At 43.0% G+C, this 19,984-nt stretch overlaps 1 protein-coding gene across 2 annotated transcripts in view; it reads left to right on the top strand.

The window, feature by feature from the left end:
* ZNF516 (zinc finger protein 516) overlaps nucleotides 1-19,984 on the top strand; it is a 99,005-nt gene that overhangs the window by 67,127 nt on the left and 11,894 nt on the right. For both annotated transcript variants that reach the window (XM_056484777.1, XM_056484778.1), the window contains exon 3: nucleotides 15,140-16,579. In XM_056484777.1, the coding sequence (XP_056340752.1) occupies nucleotides 15,140-16,579 (1,440 nt within the window). The remainder of the gene's footprint in view (nucleotides 1-15,139; nucleotides 16,580-19,984) is intronic.

Genomic DNA, 19,984 nt, shown 5'->3' with positions numbered 1-19,984 from the left:
TCTACACGCTGCTAAAAAGGGTGGATTTCACACCTGTGACCCTAAATACAGACCTGGCTTATCTAGAAACTGTGCCAAGGATTCCCCTCTCATGGGAAGCCTTTTGCACAGCGCAAAAAAGATGAAAAGAGGTATCTCATAGTGCAGATTTTCTTAATTATAGACAAAAGAAAACTTTAAAGGCTCTTGAAGAAAGAGGGATTGTTAGTAGAGAGCTTGGGAAAGCCAGTATCATCAACAAGTACACAAAATTATGACAGAGCCTTGGAAAGTCCCTGGTGAACTCAGCGCTCATTTATACTCTTATATTTTTCAGGGAACTTTCATTCTGAAATAATGAAGGAATTATGTGAATTAACCCTGAATCTTAAAACCAAGACAATTTTTGGGAGAATTTACTTTCGAAGTGCTGCTTTTTATAAAACTTTTTATAAAACTTTGCTAACATCCTTAAACTGCATGTTCTGACTTGGCTACTGTTGCTTTCCACTCCCAGGTAGTAAAATAGAAAAGGGAGGCATCAGGGAAGAGTCAGTGGTTTGCTCTAATTTCTTCATAAGCTGGAAGTGAAAACAAGTGCCAGAGAACTCAGTGCACTTGGGTGCCCAGTGGCAGAAAGTTTCCACATTCTGCAGAACATGATGAAATGTGCTTGTGTTCTGGAAGCTGTGCCTTGTGAATGAAAGCATATGAAATAAGTTTTATTGCCAGAAAATAGGAGTACCCCAAAATCTTTCATTGCTTCAAAAAACCCCCAGGCCTTCATTTCAGGACTCCTTCCTCTAAAGAATTGATTTTCTTTTTCCTGAGAATAGAGTTGGCTCCATTTATCCTTCTCCTGGTCTTTGTCTTAAGTTGAATTCAGAACACAATATTGTACTTCTTTTACTTCCTTGCTACATTTGGCAAAATTTGAAATTTTTATTCACGTGCATGCTCCAAACATTTTGAATTTAATAATGTGTTGTTGCAACATCCTAATTTGCCTTCCTGTAACCACAAACCAGCAGTCTGGAGTAGTTTAAAACTGACCTGGTTGCAAATGTCTGCCACCATCTCCTCAACTACCTGTTTTCTTGTGCAAGTTTCTGCTTATTAGTTTACTTTCCTGTTAGCTCTAAGTGAGGCTTCTCCCACTAGCAGGGCACTTTTTTAATTGGCAAGAATGTTCTCTCAATTAGCACTTGGCAGGCAGAGGTTTTTGCATTTGTGAGGTCTTTGTCTTCTCTTCTCCCGTGTTTCTGTGTTTTCCCCAGTGGCTGCGCTAGGAAAGTTCAAGCCATCCTTTCCTGTGGAGAGGAACATGTGGGCTAAGTGATTACCCTGCATCAAGAAGGACACTCTGTAAAGGAAGACAGAGGTTGGCATTACCTCATCCTGCTGCTGACCACCCAAACTTTGGCCTGTTTTGACAGGGATTTTCTTCTACGTAAGGGGCAGTGACCAAAAGTCAGAATGTCTTGATAGAGGTTTTGTCTCCTTTAAAATGGATGCCTTTCCACCATCTGCAAACAGTGTAAAGTGATCTGTATCAACCTGTTAGGAACTATTTAAATAAAGAGAATTTTGGTTAAAGAAATCATTATATAATACAGTTCATTATATAGAAAACCCTTGGTCTTTCTGTAATTACACCCCAAGTTGCTGGACAATACAGCACAGCTGTATTTCTCGATGGCGGCAAGCACTTTGTCCTGGGGTGAGCTGGGTGTCATCATCAACCACATCAGCACTCCCCAGTCCGCAGGGAGCGTGTGCCACACGGTGGAGCCTCTGACAGGAGCGCTGTCCCCAGCACACCAGGACACAGAGGTGGAATGACGCGCGTCAGTTTGGTTACGGGTGGCGGCGGAAGTTTGGTGGGGATTTATTATTTTTTAATTATTTTTGTTTTTAATTTTTTTTCCATGTTTTTGTTCGTTGGCTTCTTCTGTGTATGGGGCGGCTGGGCCGTGGGTAGGGCTTGGGGCGGGAGGCTCGGGCGGCATCTCCCGATGGACACGGCGCTGCCTTGGGAAGCGGCGCCGCCATCATCCGCTGGGCGGCGGCGCCACCTGGCGGCCACGGCCGGCGCCGCGCTCCCCTCCCCGCTCCTCCTCCCCTTGCCCGGCCTGCTCCCCTGCTCAGCGCCCGAACCCCGGGAGTGGGTAGCGCCATGTGCCGTGGAACCTCCCTCACAGCGCCCCAGAGCCCCTTCGGAGCTGTGTGTGTGTTCTGGTTGAGGAGCTAAAGCTGAAGTTGGCTCGGCGTGGTCGGTGTCTGTACGTAAGGACCGGTTATCACCTGGATCTTGTGGGCAGTCAGGTGTGCGCCTGGATTAAATTGCGGATTAAATGCCTCTTAGTCAATAGATTTAAAATGACTCTGACTTTGAGAAGGATTTTCAAAAGAGTTTTATTTTTGTTGGCCTGATCTGTCTCTTTGCCGGAGCAGTTGTGGTACTAAGTACTTCTTTATGAGGTGATACTGGGGAGAAACACACACACACTTAGTAAATATCTGGGCAAACATCTGTTTTTCTGTATGATTTTCTACTATTTAAGAATCTGAATCATCCCATTCTTCTGTAGACAAGTTTTATTTCTGTCTGGAAGCAGTCTAAAGGGACCAACTGTGGTTGGGATGGGTGGTGTCCTGCCATTTGTAAAGAAGGGTGTGGATAAGTTAAAGGAAGTGACGTCGGAGAGCTGAAGAACTCTTTCTTTATTAGTAACTTAATTTTTTTTTTTTTTCTTCTTTTCTTTCTCCATGGAGTGTTGTGTGCATAAAAACAGGCCCTGCAATTGATACGTGTGGCAGTGGGGTTTGGTTACCTTAGTTCCCCTCATCCCTCCCCAGTGCATCCACTCCCCAGCAGAGTTGTTCTCACCTATTCTATTGAGTGCTGCTGGGAAAGCAGATGGCCTTCCTGAGCTTCCAAAAAAATCAGGTCTCTGTGAGTCCTTAGCACCGGGGAATCATTAACACTTAAATTCCTCAAGAGGAGAGGTGTCAGTACTGTTTGCTACAAAAATACACCAAACACAGCCCTTGCCCAAGAGGTGGTGCAGCTTGTTCCTTGTTCCCAGTGAGATGCTCTTCCATCCTGCCAGGTCTGCATGTCTGAGCAGACAAGCTTTGCACTGAAACAGACATCTCTTCTGTTTAAGGACACCTCATAAATAACTGATCATCGGCATTTTAAAGTTTTCCTTTGTCAATCCCATGGCATGCCAAGGGATTTTTGATGGGGCTTGCTCTCAGTATGGAGGTGAGAGATGCCAGCGAGGTTAACAGAGCCTCTCACCCAAAGTGGTGTTTGCAAAATGCTGCAGGTACACGCGAAGTTCTTTTCTATCAAACCAAGTTTTGTAAGTTGCCCTTAAATACACTTACCTGCTCACTTGTAAGGAATGCAATAAAATAAGTGTTGGGGGAAGGAAATAAATCTGAAGTACTTTCCTGCCCTTCTGGAAGTGTGTATTTGGTTGTTTGGTTTTCTGTTTTTAATCCTTTTGAAAAGGAGAAATTCCAAATTAAGCCAGCCTGTGGCAGTGTTTTTCAGCATTTCTTTTGCTTCTGCTGCTTTTAACGCTTAATCTTTGGTGCTAATTGGAAAGTGGAGAAGCTCCCTATATGCTACATGCAGTAGTTAGTTTCAGATCTAATAATGTTCTACCATTTCACACAGCTGTTATTAAAATGAGGTGGTGGTATAAATAATCATGGCTCACAGGTACAGAGTTACTGTTTCATTGTCTCTGAAGCTTATTTTAAGTGATGTGTTTCTGTTGCCTTTTTTCAAATGGATTTGATTTATCTTCCCCATCCTCCTTTAGCATAACAAAGTTTTTGTTATTTGAAAGATTCATTGAAACAAGTTTTCAGCTGGTTCTTCTTTTTTTCAAGACATCTTTGTGACCTTTGTCTCCTGACCTTTCTGAGTTACATCACGCACCCTGGGATGATTCTCATCTGACTTCTTTCCCAAACAGAGGACTTCCTCTGTGTCTTCCACCACAGCTTAATAGATGTTGGCATTTATTTATTTTATCTTTTAAATTATATCCTAAAAGTTTTTTTTTTTTCTTTTTCTCCTTTACTCATTTTTCAGAGTAGTAAGACTTTAAAAGGAAGAATATAAGTGAACCCAGAACTCTGGTGTTCTCATGAGTTCTCAAACTTTCCTCTCAGTATAAGAGGAGCAGTGTCAGGAAAAATGCTGGAGTTCCAAATCCCTTTTAGAGCACATTTTGCCTGCAGACAGCTACCCTTTCTGCTGCTGTGCTGGTGGTGCTAGGTTCCAGCCTGCTTTGTCTATCAGCTCTCCAGGGGGATTATGGAAGTTGCCAGTAAGTGGCTGATGCCTTCAGTGATCTGCATAAGCTGTCATGGGATTGTTTCAAGCCAGGTCTGAAAGACCATTTAGTTTCTGGAAGTGCCTTCCATTGTCATTGTTTCCTAAAGGAGGTTAGTGGAGGGAACAGGAAAGCGAAGGTTCTTTCCTAGCAATTAACCTCAAAAGGGGCAAACGCTGACAGTGGCGAGCCAGAGGTGGCTATAGGGGAGCTGGGTCTAGCACATCCAGACTCTTCTCTTGAGGCCTTTGGCTCTGGGCTGCAGTTTGTGTCACATGGACAGTGCCTTTGGTGCAGTTCTGCTGCGTTGGGTACTGAGTGGCCAAAGGCTGCCCTTGTGCCTGCAGTCACATCCTCTTCAGAGCCCTGGTTCACTTTGGTCCATCCACAGCAGAGCTGTTCAAATCAACCTTTGATCTTTCAGTAGCATAGGTCTTTCTTCTACCTTGAGAAAACTGTGGGGCTTGGTCCCTCATCTCTCCTGCCATGTGCTTGCAGCACCATATAATGTTGCTAATTATGATCCAGCAATGTAACCCCTCACCAAGGGCATCCAGTTCCCATTCAGTTTCCAGCAGTGGTCAAAGAATCATAGTTCTGTCCAGCCTATGTTTTGGGTTTGATGGTGTATATTTCTTTCCCTAGTCTGACCCTATTTTCTTCCATTCTCTTTTCAGAGTCCTCTCTCCCCTGAAAGCCAGAAAAACAGTAAGCCCAAGAAAGCATATTTTCTGTCCAAGCACTATATAACTACCAAATCTTTAAATCTTTAGATACTTACAATCTAAGCTCCCCTTTCTGTCATGTGCTCCTGTATTTTATATGATGGACATGCACAGCAGAGATTCTCCACTGCCTTGAGTCTGTCTGTCTCAGCTGTGGTGGTGTGGCCTTCAGCAGCAGAAACAAGGTAAATGAGGTCATGCAGAGCTCCTTATTTCTGTGACTGCTGCCTCTGTTACCACGCTGGCTTGCCGGCTGTAGCTGAGGTATTTCTGCAGAATGCTGGCTGACAGCACAGCTGTACCCTCTGTTTTTAGATTGAGTAGCTGTAGTAGAGGGCTTTATGATGTATGGCAGTATGCTACCCATGCTTAACAAATGATGGGAGAAATGAAATATTGCACCAGGAATGTTAAGCTGTATGGGATGGCTGCCAGTCCGCAGTCCTGGCCTGGAAAGCCTTCTTAATGCACTTGAAGGAAGATGAACAGGTGGTGGTCAAGAAGATGCTGTGGAGCAGACATTGTGGCAATCTGACTGTTGGAATGAAGGGGAAAATCTCCAGGAAGATTTACAACTGTTCGGATCTGTGTTTGGAGGCATTGTATAGGCAAGCTGCCACTTGCTTAAAAAAAATCTGAGTCATAATTTTCCATCTCCCCTGCAAGTATTTTTGATGCATCAAAGGCAATTGAGCTTCTTTTCTTGTGCCTTAAACTAAAAGAAAAGAACCAATACCAAAAAAACTCACAACAGCCGTTGCCCAAATCCAACCCTCTCAAATTTAATTATGTATCCTGCTGTGTTAATGGTCTTAGACCCTTTCTTTTTCCCCCATCTACCTGCACCAAACTTCACAGGCAGGGCCACACACAGAGAAACATGCAGCAGCTACAGAGCATACTGCCTAGGTTTTGGACCAGGTCTACTATACTGCTGTTAACTCTGAAATTACAACAAAGCTGTGTTAAGAGTCAAATTGGTATCATCTGGCCTAATCACTTCCTAATTTTGCAGAACATTCCAGGAGTTTTATATCCAATATTTTTCTTTAAGTATATTATGAGCAGCAACATTTAAGGCAATGCCAAATTGTACAATTTCATTTTGGCAAGCAGTCCCTTCAGCTCCTGTTTGTATTGGTTTTGTACACATATTTCTCTGGCCCTTTATTTTAACCACAATTTTAGGTGAGTACTTACCATTCCTCCACCTTTCTCCAGGGTTAGACTGTAGCTAAAATGGTTCTCTGTGAGGTAGGAAGACATCAGGATGCTCTTGAAGCTCAGAGGACAAAGAGGGGTTGTGGCCATGACCAGGAAGTCCAGTCCCAAGTCCCAGAAGGGGCTGTGCTGGGGATGTGAGCAAGATGTGGCATCAGGACGGGGATCTGATGCATTAGTTGCAGCCTTGCTTTGTAGAACTGGTCAGCCCAGTGTCACCTGCCCTCGGCTCTAGGTAAAAGACAGAATTTATTCTCAAAGAGTGAAAGCTCTGGTGAAGTCTTCACTACCCTTGGGTTGATATAATATGGATGAAGAGTGAAAAAGGCACTTAGGCTGTGATAACAGGAGCTACAGCTTCACCTGCAGATAAGTACACATTGTTTGGTGGGGCTTTTTGCCTGCTGCTGGGCAGAGAATACACTCACAGACCTCTGTGAGAAATACACAGGTGAAAGGACAGGTAAGTCACAATGCTCTGCCACTGCCCAGAATTCCTGTGTACCATGTATAGAATGACTTACCAAAAATGCCATTGAGGAGGTACAGAGAAATGTGATGAACACTAAAAATGTCGTGTCTGTGGCATGCTGCCTGCAGCAGCCATTTTACCCACATTTGCACTTTCCCTTCATTACATGCCCTCTGTGCATGCTTTCCTTCCATAAGCCCCATATCTGTGTTGCCTCTGGAAGGGCTGGTACCTGGGAGACAGATCCCAAAGCATCTGCCCTGGAAGAAGGATTGTTTTTTGGGTTCTCTACAAAGCTTTTTGAACCTGATGTGCACTGGTCCAAAGCTGAGAGTGGTGAAAAGATACTGTGCAAGAGGATATTGGAGTGATTTGCACATGAAGCTGCTGTTTCAGCCAGTTGACTTTTGGGAGGCTTGTAGCATCAGAACCCTAGGTGACAACAAAGCCAGATATTCTTAAAGGAAACATTGTAGGGAAGTAGTTGGAGAGAAAAAGTTAATGTGAACTTTCAGGCTTGTTTTTCCAGTACCTAACAATGTGCACTTCACTCTGAGAGATTTTGGACCTGATAACCTTTTCAGCCTAGTTTCTTGGTTACTTTGTTGGTGCCTATTCTCTTGATTATGCTTGAAATTACTGGCATTTGCATCTGTAGCTGTGCTGAGGTGATTTCAGATCTCCCTTTTCTGTTGGAAAACAAAAGTGATCTTGAAGTGTGACATAACTCTAAAGCATTTCTGCTGTGCAGATGAATTTGTAATTTTACTGAGCTGGGGAATACTTTGTAGAGAGGGATCTTTTGTGTGCTGTAGTGTTACTGTTCTCAGACTCAGATTTCAGTCATCTTGAAAGGTTTAGTTTCAAATGTAATCAACTAAAACTGTTGTACCTTTTTACACTCACTTTGGTGACATTCCAGATCTGAAGTTCAAAACTAATGTAACTGATGATAACTTCAATAATCTAAAATAATTCATAAATATCAACATACGCATTCCAGAACTGAGCAATCTTTATTAAGTCTGATGGTCACCTATTCATGTTTTTTGCTGTCTGGATTGTTAGAGCTCTGTGGGTTTTGTTTTCATAAGCAGCAGGTCTCCTACTGTACAGTGCTGGAGAGATTAGTCAGATGGAGACTGAGAAGCATTGGAAGTGTTTGGCTTGGCTGTCCTGTCCTGTTTTTGTCCCCTGCAATATCCCCCAGTTCTGCAGGGGGAAGGAGATGAGCAATGCAACGGGGCCCTTCAGCTGTTTGTACTCTCTGGGCTTGGAAGGATGATGCATTTGACAGTGAGGGTAAAAAGTAGCTTGCAGGTAAAGTGAGAAATTGCAGAGGGTAAAGTTAATGAAATAAAGGAAATGGGACTTTGAAATAAAGGGAAGCCAGAAAAAAAAGTAATAAAAACTTGAATTAAAGACACCAACATTAGTCATATAATCATTGTGGCAACAGCAGTGGTACTGTTTGGGAAGTAAATAGTGTAAAAGATGTTAAATTTCGTTACTCTAGGGTGTCTGTTGTGCTTTAGGAATATCATTCTCCAGTTTGGAACTCCCACTAACATCATGCTGCTTCTGGTCACTTCCTCCTCCCCCTCCTATTTGGAAGCACAAAAAGCAGAAATCATAGATTGAGATGAGAAATTTATTGGAAACAGAAATGAGAAAAAAAGCCAAACAGAAACAGTATTAATAATAAGAGGTATAAGACAAAGAAACTATTTACACTGGGGGAAAAAAACCAACAAAAAACAGCAACAAACAAATATAGCACTTGTCTGGTCTCCAGGTTTATTTCTTCTAAGTAGTGAGAAAGTGTCCCTTTCCCCTCCACCCAGCAATGACCTGAGGTGGTATCGAATAATGGGTCCCAGCTATGTCCTCTCCCAGATTTTTCAAAAAATTAACCCTTTCCTGACCAAAAACTAGGACAGTGCTTAAAAATAGTTAAAATTTTTTCATCAGATAATTGTTTTCCCCCTCTCCTACCCCCCCAAGAAAGCCAGAACAAATCAGCAGTTCTTATTTCTCTACTTGTGAGATCATGAATTTTCATAGTCATCATCCTTCCCCAGTAAATACTTGGTAGAAAGTAAAGAGTTCCCATCAGGATGCTTTGCTTGAACTTACTGGCTATGAGTTTAAAAAGTCAGTGGGAAATCATTTTAGGAGCTACAAAAATTTAGATGTAGAAAAGAGAGAATGGGGAGACAGTGAATGCAAAGGGCTGCTACTTCTGGGTTTATTTGTGAAGAATGCATAATGTTGCTAGGAATGTGTAGCTGATTGTATGAAAGTGTAAAACTAACTCCCCAACAACTAACTAGCCACGACAAAAATAAGAGAAAAAAAAAATTACTCAAAAGTAATAAGAAAAGAGCAGTGTAATACAAACCAGAAGCATCTTGCTCGTGACCAGATGAAGTCAGGACTTCTTGGGGCACCTGGGACTTGCTTTCCATGTGCTCCTGGCTTGTGGTGTGGCACAGCATTCTCTTCTTTCCCTCTTGTGTAGCTGAAGGGAAACCTCTGTGGGACAGGGTGACTGACAAGCCATCTGTATCAGCCAGCATCAAGAGCTGTGCTGGGTTTCTGCCCTGTTAAAAACCTCAAACCTCAGCCAGAACCACTCACCGTCAATTCTAAAATTAGTTGGAGAGAAAGCAGGGACATTAATTGATGATATGCTTTCTACCCTCAGTATCACCTTCTTACCTGCTAACCTTCCCCATCCTGTGGTGCTGAGTCCTCCAGTCTGGTGCTTGATCTTTCTCTGAAACATCAAAACATCTAACAATGTGTAAAGCAAGAGGAGCTTTGCAGATGAGAGGCTGTATCTCATATCAAAACAGCATAACTTTTTCTTCCCAATATCTCATGGCATGTGCCTTGTGCTGTAAGAAAACCTGAGAGGGTTTGTAGGAGTTGTCTCTCGCCTCATGCCCACGTTGGCACCACGTGGGATCCTCTGACTGACAAAACTGGATCAGAAAGCAGAGGAAGTGGTGGACAGCGTGTGGAGTATAAAAACTTGACTCACAGGCAGCTAGAACAGGGGGTATGGCTTGGCTAAGACAAATCCTCCTCTGAATAGCAGATACCAGATCTCTTTGAACAGCCTGAGCTATGCTCAGAGGATAAACCTGCTGTGAAGGAGTGTCATGGGCTCACTGTTGAATGCTCCAAGAGTCCTTTCTTGAACTAAGTGTGTCTGGAATTAATATGAAAAGAAGGCTAATTTTTTGGCATATATCTGTGAAGCACAGTGTGTGGATACTGGGCTAATGCAGGGTTTTGCTTTGCTGTGCTGATAGAGCAAAGGGGAGGAGTAACTCATACTTTCCTCTTCCTCATGAAAAAGATGGATTTTTATTGTGTTGATAGTCAATGTTTTTGTCCATACAGGTTTTATAATCCAAGTGTGTTTTGCCTCTTCCCTTGACATTTATTCCTCAAGCTGCAAATACATATTATCTTTTTCTTTCTGTTAATCATGAGTTTTTCTGTGTGCATGTGTATCTGATTGTTGTTGATAAGACTCCAGTGCTTAGGATGACATAATTCTTCTGGAGCTTGAACTCCTAGGGAGACTTGGGCCTGTCACCCTTCTGTCTTCCCTCAGCCATGTGGGGGAACTCTTTGTCTTTGTTTTCTGGTGGGCTGCCTTCCTGTGGCAGTTCTCTGAACACCTTCTGATTTACCTGTATTTGGAGATCTGCACAGATATTCTGGGAGCATGGGCTGTTTTTGTTGAACTTTCCTTTCACAGAATAAAAGATCTGCTTTTCTGCTGCAAAACTGCTTTTTGCCTTTTTTCCCCTGCTGGGTTCCATTGTATTGTGCTTACTGTGGGCTTTACATAGGGCCCATTATTATGTTGTGTATGTATTTCTATTGATATATTTTTGATACATGTTTTTTATATATTTTGTATATTCAAAACCCAGTGTGACCAGCATGGCCACTGAGTCTTCTTCAGAGGGGTAGTTTTATTTTTGTTTTGATAATGTGTGCTTGTATTTCTGAAAGCTAAGCTGAATAACTTAATGTGGTACACTCCTATTTAACTTGCTGTCTATTGTAACATCAGTTATTTTCAACATTGCTTCTTCCCAGATTTTGCCTTCCCACTGCATGGATGTTTTTGGATCGTTTCCCTTCACTTGTCTTAGCCTCCTTTTCTTCCCCAGAATGAATCTCATTTGATTATTTTCAGACTGCTTTTCTATTCTCTCGCAGTCCCTGTGCATTATTTCCTTGTCCCCATTATTTTTGCAGCTCCTCCAAATGTGCTATTTCCTGGAGATTTAAGTTAGCATGCTGTCTAGAATCTCTTCTGGAACATTAAAGAAAATACCAAGTGAAATAGGACCTAATACAGGTCTTTGCAATATTGCACCTTCTTCCCTTGTTATCCTTTGCTTTTATCATGATTTATTTGCAGTCGGTTTTCAAATCAAGCCACAGTATTCATCTCAAAGTGCAAATCACTATCAAATGTTTACTGAAAATCAAACACACCACATCTGCTCCTTTTCCTTAGACTCCTAGTGCTGTAACACTAGCCAGAAAAGGGGCCAATTTCTAGCCAGTTCTGCTCTTCTGAATAGAAATCACGATTTCATTGTCCTCAGCCTTGTAGCCTGGTTTACTTTATAGGAAGCCTCATGAATCAAAACAGCTGTGCAGCCCATGCTGAAATTCGGTTTTGTGGAGAAACAGTGCTGGGTGCTGGGAAGAAAACAAATGGAGTTTGTGCATGTGAGGGGGAGAAAGAGAGAAGAGGGGTATATGTGTGTGGGGAGGAGGGAAGTTGCTTTTATCTGTGTTTGAGTAACTGGGTGATGGCATTAGGTGTATTTCTGAGGAACTGCTCAAATCCCTGAATATTCTTGTGTTTCTAGGCCGTGGTTTTCATATAGTTAAGTGTTTTGCACTCTCCTGCTTTGCTTTCCCTGTGGCCTGTGATGCTGTTGATACTTGGAAGCTGCAGCCAGGCTGAAGTCCTGAGATGGCATCAGCAGCCACCTCCTAGCTAGACACCTTGGAAAATTCCCCTGCTTTAGCTGTTGCCCAGGTATCTGTGATACAGAAAAACTGAAACACTTTACCTGTAGTAAAAGGACCTTTCTCACTCTAAAGTACAACAAGTAAAAACAGCTGCTTGGGGTAAGAAACAAAGGAATTGAGACAAAAATAAGGAGATAATGGAGACTGTAGGATAAAGGCAAGAGCATGCTTAGCCAAGAACTCTTTCAATGGGGAGTATGAGTTATAGTCCCTGGAGATCAAGCAGAAAGCATCTCATTCATGGCTTCTTGCTTTGACCTGGTTATAATAAAATTTCAAAAGTTTCTGGTGGCAGTAATGCCTGCACTGGGCTGGTTAGAACAATATTTTACACAAGTGATTTAAAAGGATTATTAGTACCCCCTTTCAGCTCGGGCAAGTAGCTGGAAGCAGGCAGAAATAAATTTAATCTATTTTTCTGAAAAGACTTTCCCTATATTTTTAAGTATGCTTAACATCTTCTCGTGCTCTTTCCTGCATCTTCTACTTGGCTTTTGTTACCTGCACACTGCCCAGCCTGGACCACCTGCCATGATAGGAGGGGTGGCACAAGGCAGTCTGGATGTTGAGATCTGTAGTTTTGGATCCCTACAGAGGGCAGGATGGGACTAGGGAAGAGCACAGGCTGTGCTTTGTACTGATAAAGAAGTCTGAGTTGGCCTGCAGATGAAATTTTTTTCTGTCCAAATCTTGGGAAGTAGAGGTAGGGATGTGGGGGTTTTTTTTGTTTGTTTGAGGTTTTGTTTGTTTGTTCGTTTGTTGTTGTTGTTTTGTCTTTTTTTTTTCAAGTACAACTTGAGCAATTAACACAAATAATGCTATTGAACCTTCTGATCTAAGCTTTAAAATTACTGCTGATATGTTCATTACTGTTATTGTGAGGCATCAGAGGAATTGAAGAGGTGTTAGAAGCTTATGGTTGTGTTTTGTAATAGTCTTACAAATTTTCATCTAATGCACTGACAGCATTGGGGAAACTGCAGGCCTATAACCTCAGAAACGCCTTCATCATTTTTCTGCACTGTATTGCATTTTCCATCTGAAAAATCCCTTTTTCATAGGTGGATGCACTAGGAAATAGGGCAAAAAGGACTGCATCCACCTCAAAATTTGTAGCCCCAGGCTTTATGGGGGCACATGGGACTTTGGCTGTCTCTCTGCATTCTCCTCCTCCTCCTCTCCCCAAGTAGAGACCTAAACTGAGCAGTCCAGACTGAAAGACCAAGCCCAGGTCTGATGTGTGCCATCTCTCACAGTCTGACCTTGCCCTCCTTGCTGAAGCAGCTTGGTACTTAGATTTTGGCCAAGCAAGAAAGTGTGCAGGAATATCTGTGATACACAGAGCAACCTGGGAGTTGCAGGTTTCTGCTGATGCCCCCCTTCATCACAGGTGAACCAAGAGCCTCCAGCTCTATAGTCCCTGGAAGGGGCTGGCAGTGGTCTCCCACCTCCCTCCTGTGCCCAGTACAGCCAGTCAGTTCTCTCTCCACTGAGCACTGCTGCAACCAAAGGATTTGTTTTTACTTTGCTTTATTATTTACTACAATGATCAAAGCAGCCACTCCTTGTGATCATAAAGAGAAGCCTTAAAGTCTTATTTAAGAGCACAAGTGTTTTGGGCTTTGACAGATATGCTTTGAAAACAACGCAGATGTGCAGTGTCAGATTTCACTGCTGCATGCAGTGTCTTTGTTTCAAACTGTAAATTTGGCTAGTAGTGCTGGGCATGTGCTTTCCCAAAACCTTGTCGCCTGCAACATGGGAAAATCAAGTTTCTGGGTTGAGAGGTTTTTTTTCCCCCTGGAATATCAGGGAGTTTGAAAGGAAAATGATCTTAGTAGAGTGAGCATTCAGCCCTGCGAGGCTGCAAACCTATGGGATATTTTTAACCTAATTACCTCGAATTAAACAAAAGCTTAAGAATGTTTTTGCTTGAGTTGAAGGAGAGGCTAAGTAGACTTTATGTGCAGAGCAACTCCAGCCAACAGCATGGCTCTTCCATTGCACTGTGCAGAATGATGCCCGTGGCACTGCCCTGCGCTAACGAACGGCGCTCGATTTTCTGAAGGGCTGCCTTTTCTGAGCTGATGTGAGAGGATATGCAGCTCTAGAGCAGTTCACTCCTTTCCCCTTCTCACCCCTCCTCTGGATGCAGTGATCACTTTGGACTGGTGACGTTTTAGATGGAGCCCGGTCTCCTTACACTTGCCTGGCAGTGGCTCATTAACTGCGTGTTAATTGAAACTGAAAGTTTGTCAGATGATTCAATTCAGTTACGTGCTAAATGGATTCAGTGCTGTAAGCATTGCTGCTGTGATGAAATTCTTTGTGGAATTGATCTGTGAACTGATTTAAAGGGATTCATTGGCTTCATCAGTGGCTCTCAGAGGTCAGCATTGGGAGAGCAGGCAGATGTAGCCACGCTCCTAGCAAAACAAATCCTACTCTTCTCTTTCACCCTAAATAGTTTTAATTACTGGCCAGTATGTCCCCTTCCAGGACATAGGTTAGGTGGATAAATTTACTCTGGAGAGCTGAGAAGTGAAAAAGAAAATGAGAAAACTTAAAAGTGTGTTTTGAGTTCTGTAATATAAATGGCTGAAATGTTGAATTCTTACATTCCTGTGGATTGAACAGTCAAAAAATTTTCTTAAAGTTTGACTCAAACATAAGTTACAAAAAAAAAAAAAGAAACCAATGAAAAATACCTGCTTTAAACTAAAGGACAGAAAATTCAAAATTTACACCCTCTATAACTCATCTTTTATACTTTGCCATTGCAAAAGTCCCCCTTAAGTGGGCAGTTTATTCTGTATGCTGTATCTGCTTATATGGTTGGTTTCCGTGTGAAGCCAGTTTTTATTGCTGAGTTATAAACCCTTTGGAAATAGGGGCTTGTAATGGAAGCACTGACAGACCTTTAACTAGGTCAGTTTTATCTGGCTCCATTATCTTTGCTTTTGTTAAAGTGTTAAATGGTTGCAGATTTGTTTTATTTTTCTTATAGTCCCAGAATTTTAACATGGGTATGTTATTGAATTGTTTTTTCTTCAAAATGTCATGAACATGCAGTATTAGAGAGTTTATCCAGATCCCCACAGTCACCTTTAAAAGTAAATTGAACTGTTGTGTCTTATTTCAAGATTTTCTTGCTCATACATACATTTGGTCTGTAGCACATCATTACCATAGTAATACCAAAGTTTCCTTTTTCTCCTGCTATCCTATTCTAATCTTGAGTTCTGCTTTGTCCTTTGGGCTCCTTTCCGTGTAAAATGACAATGATGTTTTCTTGTTTCTCCATTCAGATGGAAAGCCATACCACTGCAACTTCCCTGAAGAGGAAACCCCAATGATAACATCTCAGTTGGATGAACTCTCAAACCTGGGAGGCCACAACATCAGAGAAAATGAGGTCAGGGAATCTAAACCAGAGATTCCTGCTCTGGTGTCAGCACTGGAGAGTGTCATCAAGGAACCCTTTTCGAAATACCAAGGCCCTGCAGATATGAAGATGCCAGTATTTCATCACAGCCAGGGGCTTCCTTGCTCCAGTCATATTGCTAGCTTTGCTTCGAGTATGGGCCAGACATCTTCAGATATGGTCATGGACTTGAAAACGTCACTTGAAATGCAGGCTAGTCGTGCTAGAGAAAATTTTGTAGACTTGCACAGGGAGCGTCCTCTGATAGAAAAAGGTGCTGAAGCTCTAGAGGTAGCTCCACTCGATTTGAGTGAAAAATCAACAAGGGATACTTCATGCAATAAATATCTGAATACATCCTTGCAGGCTGCTTTAATTGTCTACCCGTGTCCTTTCTGCAGTCACAAGACCTACTACCCTGAAGTCCTGTGGATGCACAAAAGAATTTTGCACAAAATCAGCTGTAACTTGATGGTACCCCCGTGGGTCCAGCAGAACGGATTCAAGAGTATTAAAAACAACCTGGTCTTTCTGGCGAGGAGTGGGCGCACCGGCCCCCCTCCTGTGCTCGGTGGTAAGGAGTGCCAGCCTTTGCCCATTGCCAGATTTACACGTACTCAAGTGCCAAGCGCGTCGCCGGGTTCCAAACCCAGCTCCCTTTCTGTCGGGAAGTGCGGGAGCACGCATCCCTCGAAGGACGGTTCGCGCGTGTCGGGTCTGGATGGGTGCAGACAGCCCAAGTTAAACCATTCCCAGGAGCAGTACAGCGTGGCAGCACAACAAAAAAGCAAATATGAAGCAAATCCCAAACTTATGCAGATGGGAAGCTATGGCAGAAGCATAACACCTACTCAGACAGTCATATCCAGGCCTTGCACGCAGCCCACCAACAGCAAGCAAGTGGAAAAGTACGTGGCTCCCCAAGGGAGTGCTGGTTTTGGCTCTCCAGGTAAGCACTGTGCATCTGACCCCATGAAGGCCAAATACACCCCCCCGCTGCAGTACCACCCTCTGTGCAAAGGTGAGCAGTACCCTAAGCACGAGGAGCCGTCGGTGCCTCCCAGGGAGCCTCACGCCAAGGCTGGGAATGAGATGAGGACATTGGCAAACTGCACAGCGCTAGCACGAGCCAGTCCAGTGCTGCAGCCCCAGCCTGGCGCCGTGGGAGTTCCTCCGGCTTTACACTCCAGCAAACAGGATCTGGGATCAGATGGGCACGAGAAACATTTGGACATTTTAAATATCTTTAAAACGTACATTCCAAAGGACCTTGCTTCACTGTACCAAACCTGTGGTGCCAACAGCCCTGTCCTAGATCACACAGGTAAGATTTTCACAAGTTGCTTTCATAGCTGAGGATGTAGCTTGTTCCATCTGTCTTTGTTCAGAGCCATGACATCCTGTTTCCCAGTTTTTTCCTTCTCTGCCTTTAAGAGTTAGGATTACAAGTTCACTGTTTTTATCGTTGCTAGATAGGCTTGAATAGGTTTGTTTACTTCTCTGTTAACATTGCAGCATCCCCCCTTGTGCACTGTGTGACATTTCTGTCGCAGGTTAAATGTATCTGGTTCCACCTGGAGTACTGCTGTTTCTTTGTCCTCTTGCTTCAAGCAGGCTAGAGTTACACAGATGTGCTGTCACAGGAAGATCCCCTCTGATATGCTGGTGCTGGCACACATCATCATCTTTTTGCTTCAGGCAAAATAAACATCCTCCGGGGCTTATCTGTGATGTTATTTTGGAGGTTTTGTTCAATTTTGTCTGCAAACAAGTCTTCCAGCAACACAGAGGGATAATCGCTTGTCAATGTCCTTTGTCTTACTTGACAAAAATCTTAAGATCTTCCTTGTCCATATCAAAAGCTACTAGGTATTTTTCAAATGAGTCTTTTGATCTGTTTATATGTTTATAATTAAAAAGAAGTAGAGCTGAACATGTGCCTGCTGATTCACATATACAGGAAAATCAGTTGTGCAAATAGCCAGTTTAAAAGTTTGGTGACTAAAAAGTTCAGCGGCCATATAAATAAAAATACACCTACATGTTTGTATTTGAAACCACACTCTTCTGATCACCTTCCAGAATTAGTTTGTCTCAGTGGAAACTGAAAATCACACTGATTGATTACACAACAGATATGTATGTGTAGGAGAGGATAATTGGAGCCGTAGTCTCACCTCTCACCACTTGTTAACCGTACTATTTTTTATACCCTTCTTCTCTCTATAGAAGTCGTGCAAATCAAGTCCAGATGAAAAGTGCACACATTCCAGGCTGGTGTTCCAGTGTCCTCACTGGACATAATATGCTCTGTTTTGTCAAAAGCGTGTGTGAAATGGAGCATTTGCAGGTGGTACAGAATCCAGGACACTTGGAAGCTGGTAGTCTTAAGGACAGCTGTGGTCTAGTGCCCAGAAGGTGTGTGCAAGTGGAGGCAAGGAGGGAGCCCAGAGTGTTAGGTCAGGTCTTGGTGGAAGGGCCTTTTGGAGGAGACAGGAGGGCAGAATCTGCCTGACACAGTCCATGAGTTGTACCTTTCAGCCACTTCATTGTCACTTCTGCTTAGTCACTTTGAGGCTGGTGCTGTGTAGGAGCCTGTTATTTACTGAGCAGATAATTTCGGAGGAGCTTATGGCCTGTGTGTTATGATTGCAGCCAACATCAGGCTCCTTGGTTTTGTTAAGGAAGCAGAGGAAGACCTGCTTAGTTTCTAAAACTACAGTTTCAGTGTTCCTTAGGGTTATTTTGTCCAGCCAACTTTGCTTTCGCGATCCCAGTGGATTGTTGATCAAAGTTTCTCCCTTCCCATTTCCTGCTCTAAGTACCAGTTAATTGTTCCACCCCCAACTTGGGATACCTTCATGTGGGTGCTCTCCTTGATGTTATTTAATAGTACATTGTGTCAGCCTGCTCAGAGAAATTTTGCTGATCCAGTGAGCTGCCAGCCATGTTAGCAGGGATAAGAGAAATCTGTAAAAGCTGGGAAATAGAAGATGACTTAGTGAAGGCAAGGACCAGAAAATTCATGATGACTTTCGGAACAAAGTAAAATAGGAGCAAGATTTCTAAAGAGGTCTCTATTTACCTGCTTTTTAAAGAGGGATTTTATTGCCAAAATGTTTTTGCTGGGCAGTGATTTCTAGAGACACTTTAACTGGAAGTTATTTAGTGCCCATCTCTGCTTTGAAACCTCTTCATTCATTCCAAGTGTTTTACAGCAATCAAGTTTTCAGAATTTGAAACCTCTTTTTTTTTTTTTTTAATGTAGCTTGTCTTCGTTTTATATACAACTTCCAGGGTGCTGATGTTTCTCCAAACCAATTGGCATGATGGCTGTTTTTCATAGCACTCAAATAAAAAGCTGCTTCAGGCAAAAGGAATGAGATCCTACCAACTGCAAACAGAGGAGGGTAATTGAACTTCATCTGAAATAACATATGGCTCTAGATAGGCTGAGTCCTCTGAGTCACTATGCATCATCCCATTTAGCCTTAATACTGTAATGTGAATATGGCAATCATGACATAAAGGACATCCAAAAATCCCGCTTAGGTGTACTGTTTGTCATGTTTTTTTTCCCTCAGCTGAATATTCCCAATAGATTTTCCTTGGGGATTTTTGGTATATGATGTCATCTTGGATCACACTAGATTATTTTAGTGTGTGGTAGTACAGTGTTCAGTTTCCTTTCAAGTGGCTGCATTTGTTTTTGGGATCCTTTCTTTGACATTTGTGTTTGTTCCAGTGTGTCCTTGGAAGAGAGTTGTTGTGTGTGCTGTTGTGATACAGCTGCAAACATGAAGCTTGCTGTGCTTAGGCTAGGCTTGTTTCACACTGCCCAGTCTCCCCAAATGCCTGTAGAAAAAACCTTGTTGTTACATTTAGTAGAGGTTACCTATTTTATCCATGAAATTTATAAATTAGGTAAGGGTGGGTTATGGCAGCAGATGCAGTCTTTCTTGGGGGCTCCTTTGAGATCAGCTTTGAGCATGGATTTCACAGGAACTCCCATTCACACAGTGATGTTCATTTACCTTAACTTGTGAACACCTGTAGTCATCCACCCACTTTTGTTTATCTAGAGGATAACCTGAATGATGACTCACGGGGGTATTGCCTTGTGGCAGCCACAGCTGAAAGCTTTGAGCTATCAAGAGCCTTATGGTGCTACCTGGGAAGTGCAACAATGGCAAATACACCTGGAAGCAATCCATTTTTTCCATTTTTTGGTTAACTCCAGTAAAGTGAGTGCTAGGGAGGGGTTAGGTGCAAGTTTTAAGCCACTCACCCTTGGTGTTTATATACTGGTTTACCAACAGCATCCTCAACCTTTAGTCATGGGTGGGAGCGGTGCTTGCATGAAGACTCTTGGATCAGGTTGGTGATGGCTGCTGAGATAAGTGTATTCCCCTTCAGCAGAAGGAAACGTGGGTTATAGAGGGATTAAATGTCTTTCCAGAGGTGTCAGAACGTGACCTGAGGAACCCAGCTCTCCTGGGCCTCACAAAGCTGCTCTGCTGGTCGCTGCCTGTCCAGCACTCAGCATGGCACTCCTGCAAAGGCCACACACTTCCCTCAGCCTTGCTTTCCAGCTTGCAGCTACAGTCCTGGGCAGTGAGGGGTAAATGCTCATAACAGCTCAGAAATCCTGCTTTAATCTTGACTGCCTTACAAGGCAAACCCATCCTGTTAGAGTTCAGTAAGGTTCTCATCGGTATTTAGAACACTT

Source organism: Oenanthe melanoleuca, chromosome 2, assembly GCF_029582105.1.
Source record: "Oenanthe melanoleuca isolate GR-GAL-2019-014 chromosome 2, OMel1.0, whole genome shotgun sequence".
Classification (NCBI taxonomy): Eukaryota; Metazoa; Chordata; class Aves; order Passeriformes; family Muscicapidae; genus Oenanthe; species Oenanthe melanoleuca.
Note: the sequence above shows the minus strand (reverse complement) of the source record. Positions and strands in the feature narration are given on the sequence as shown.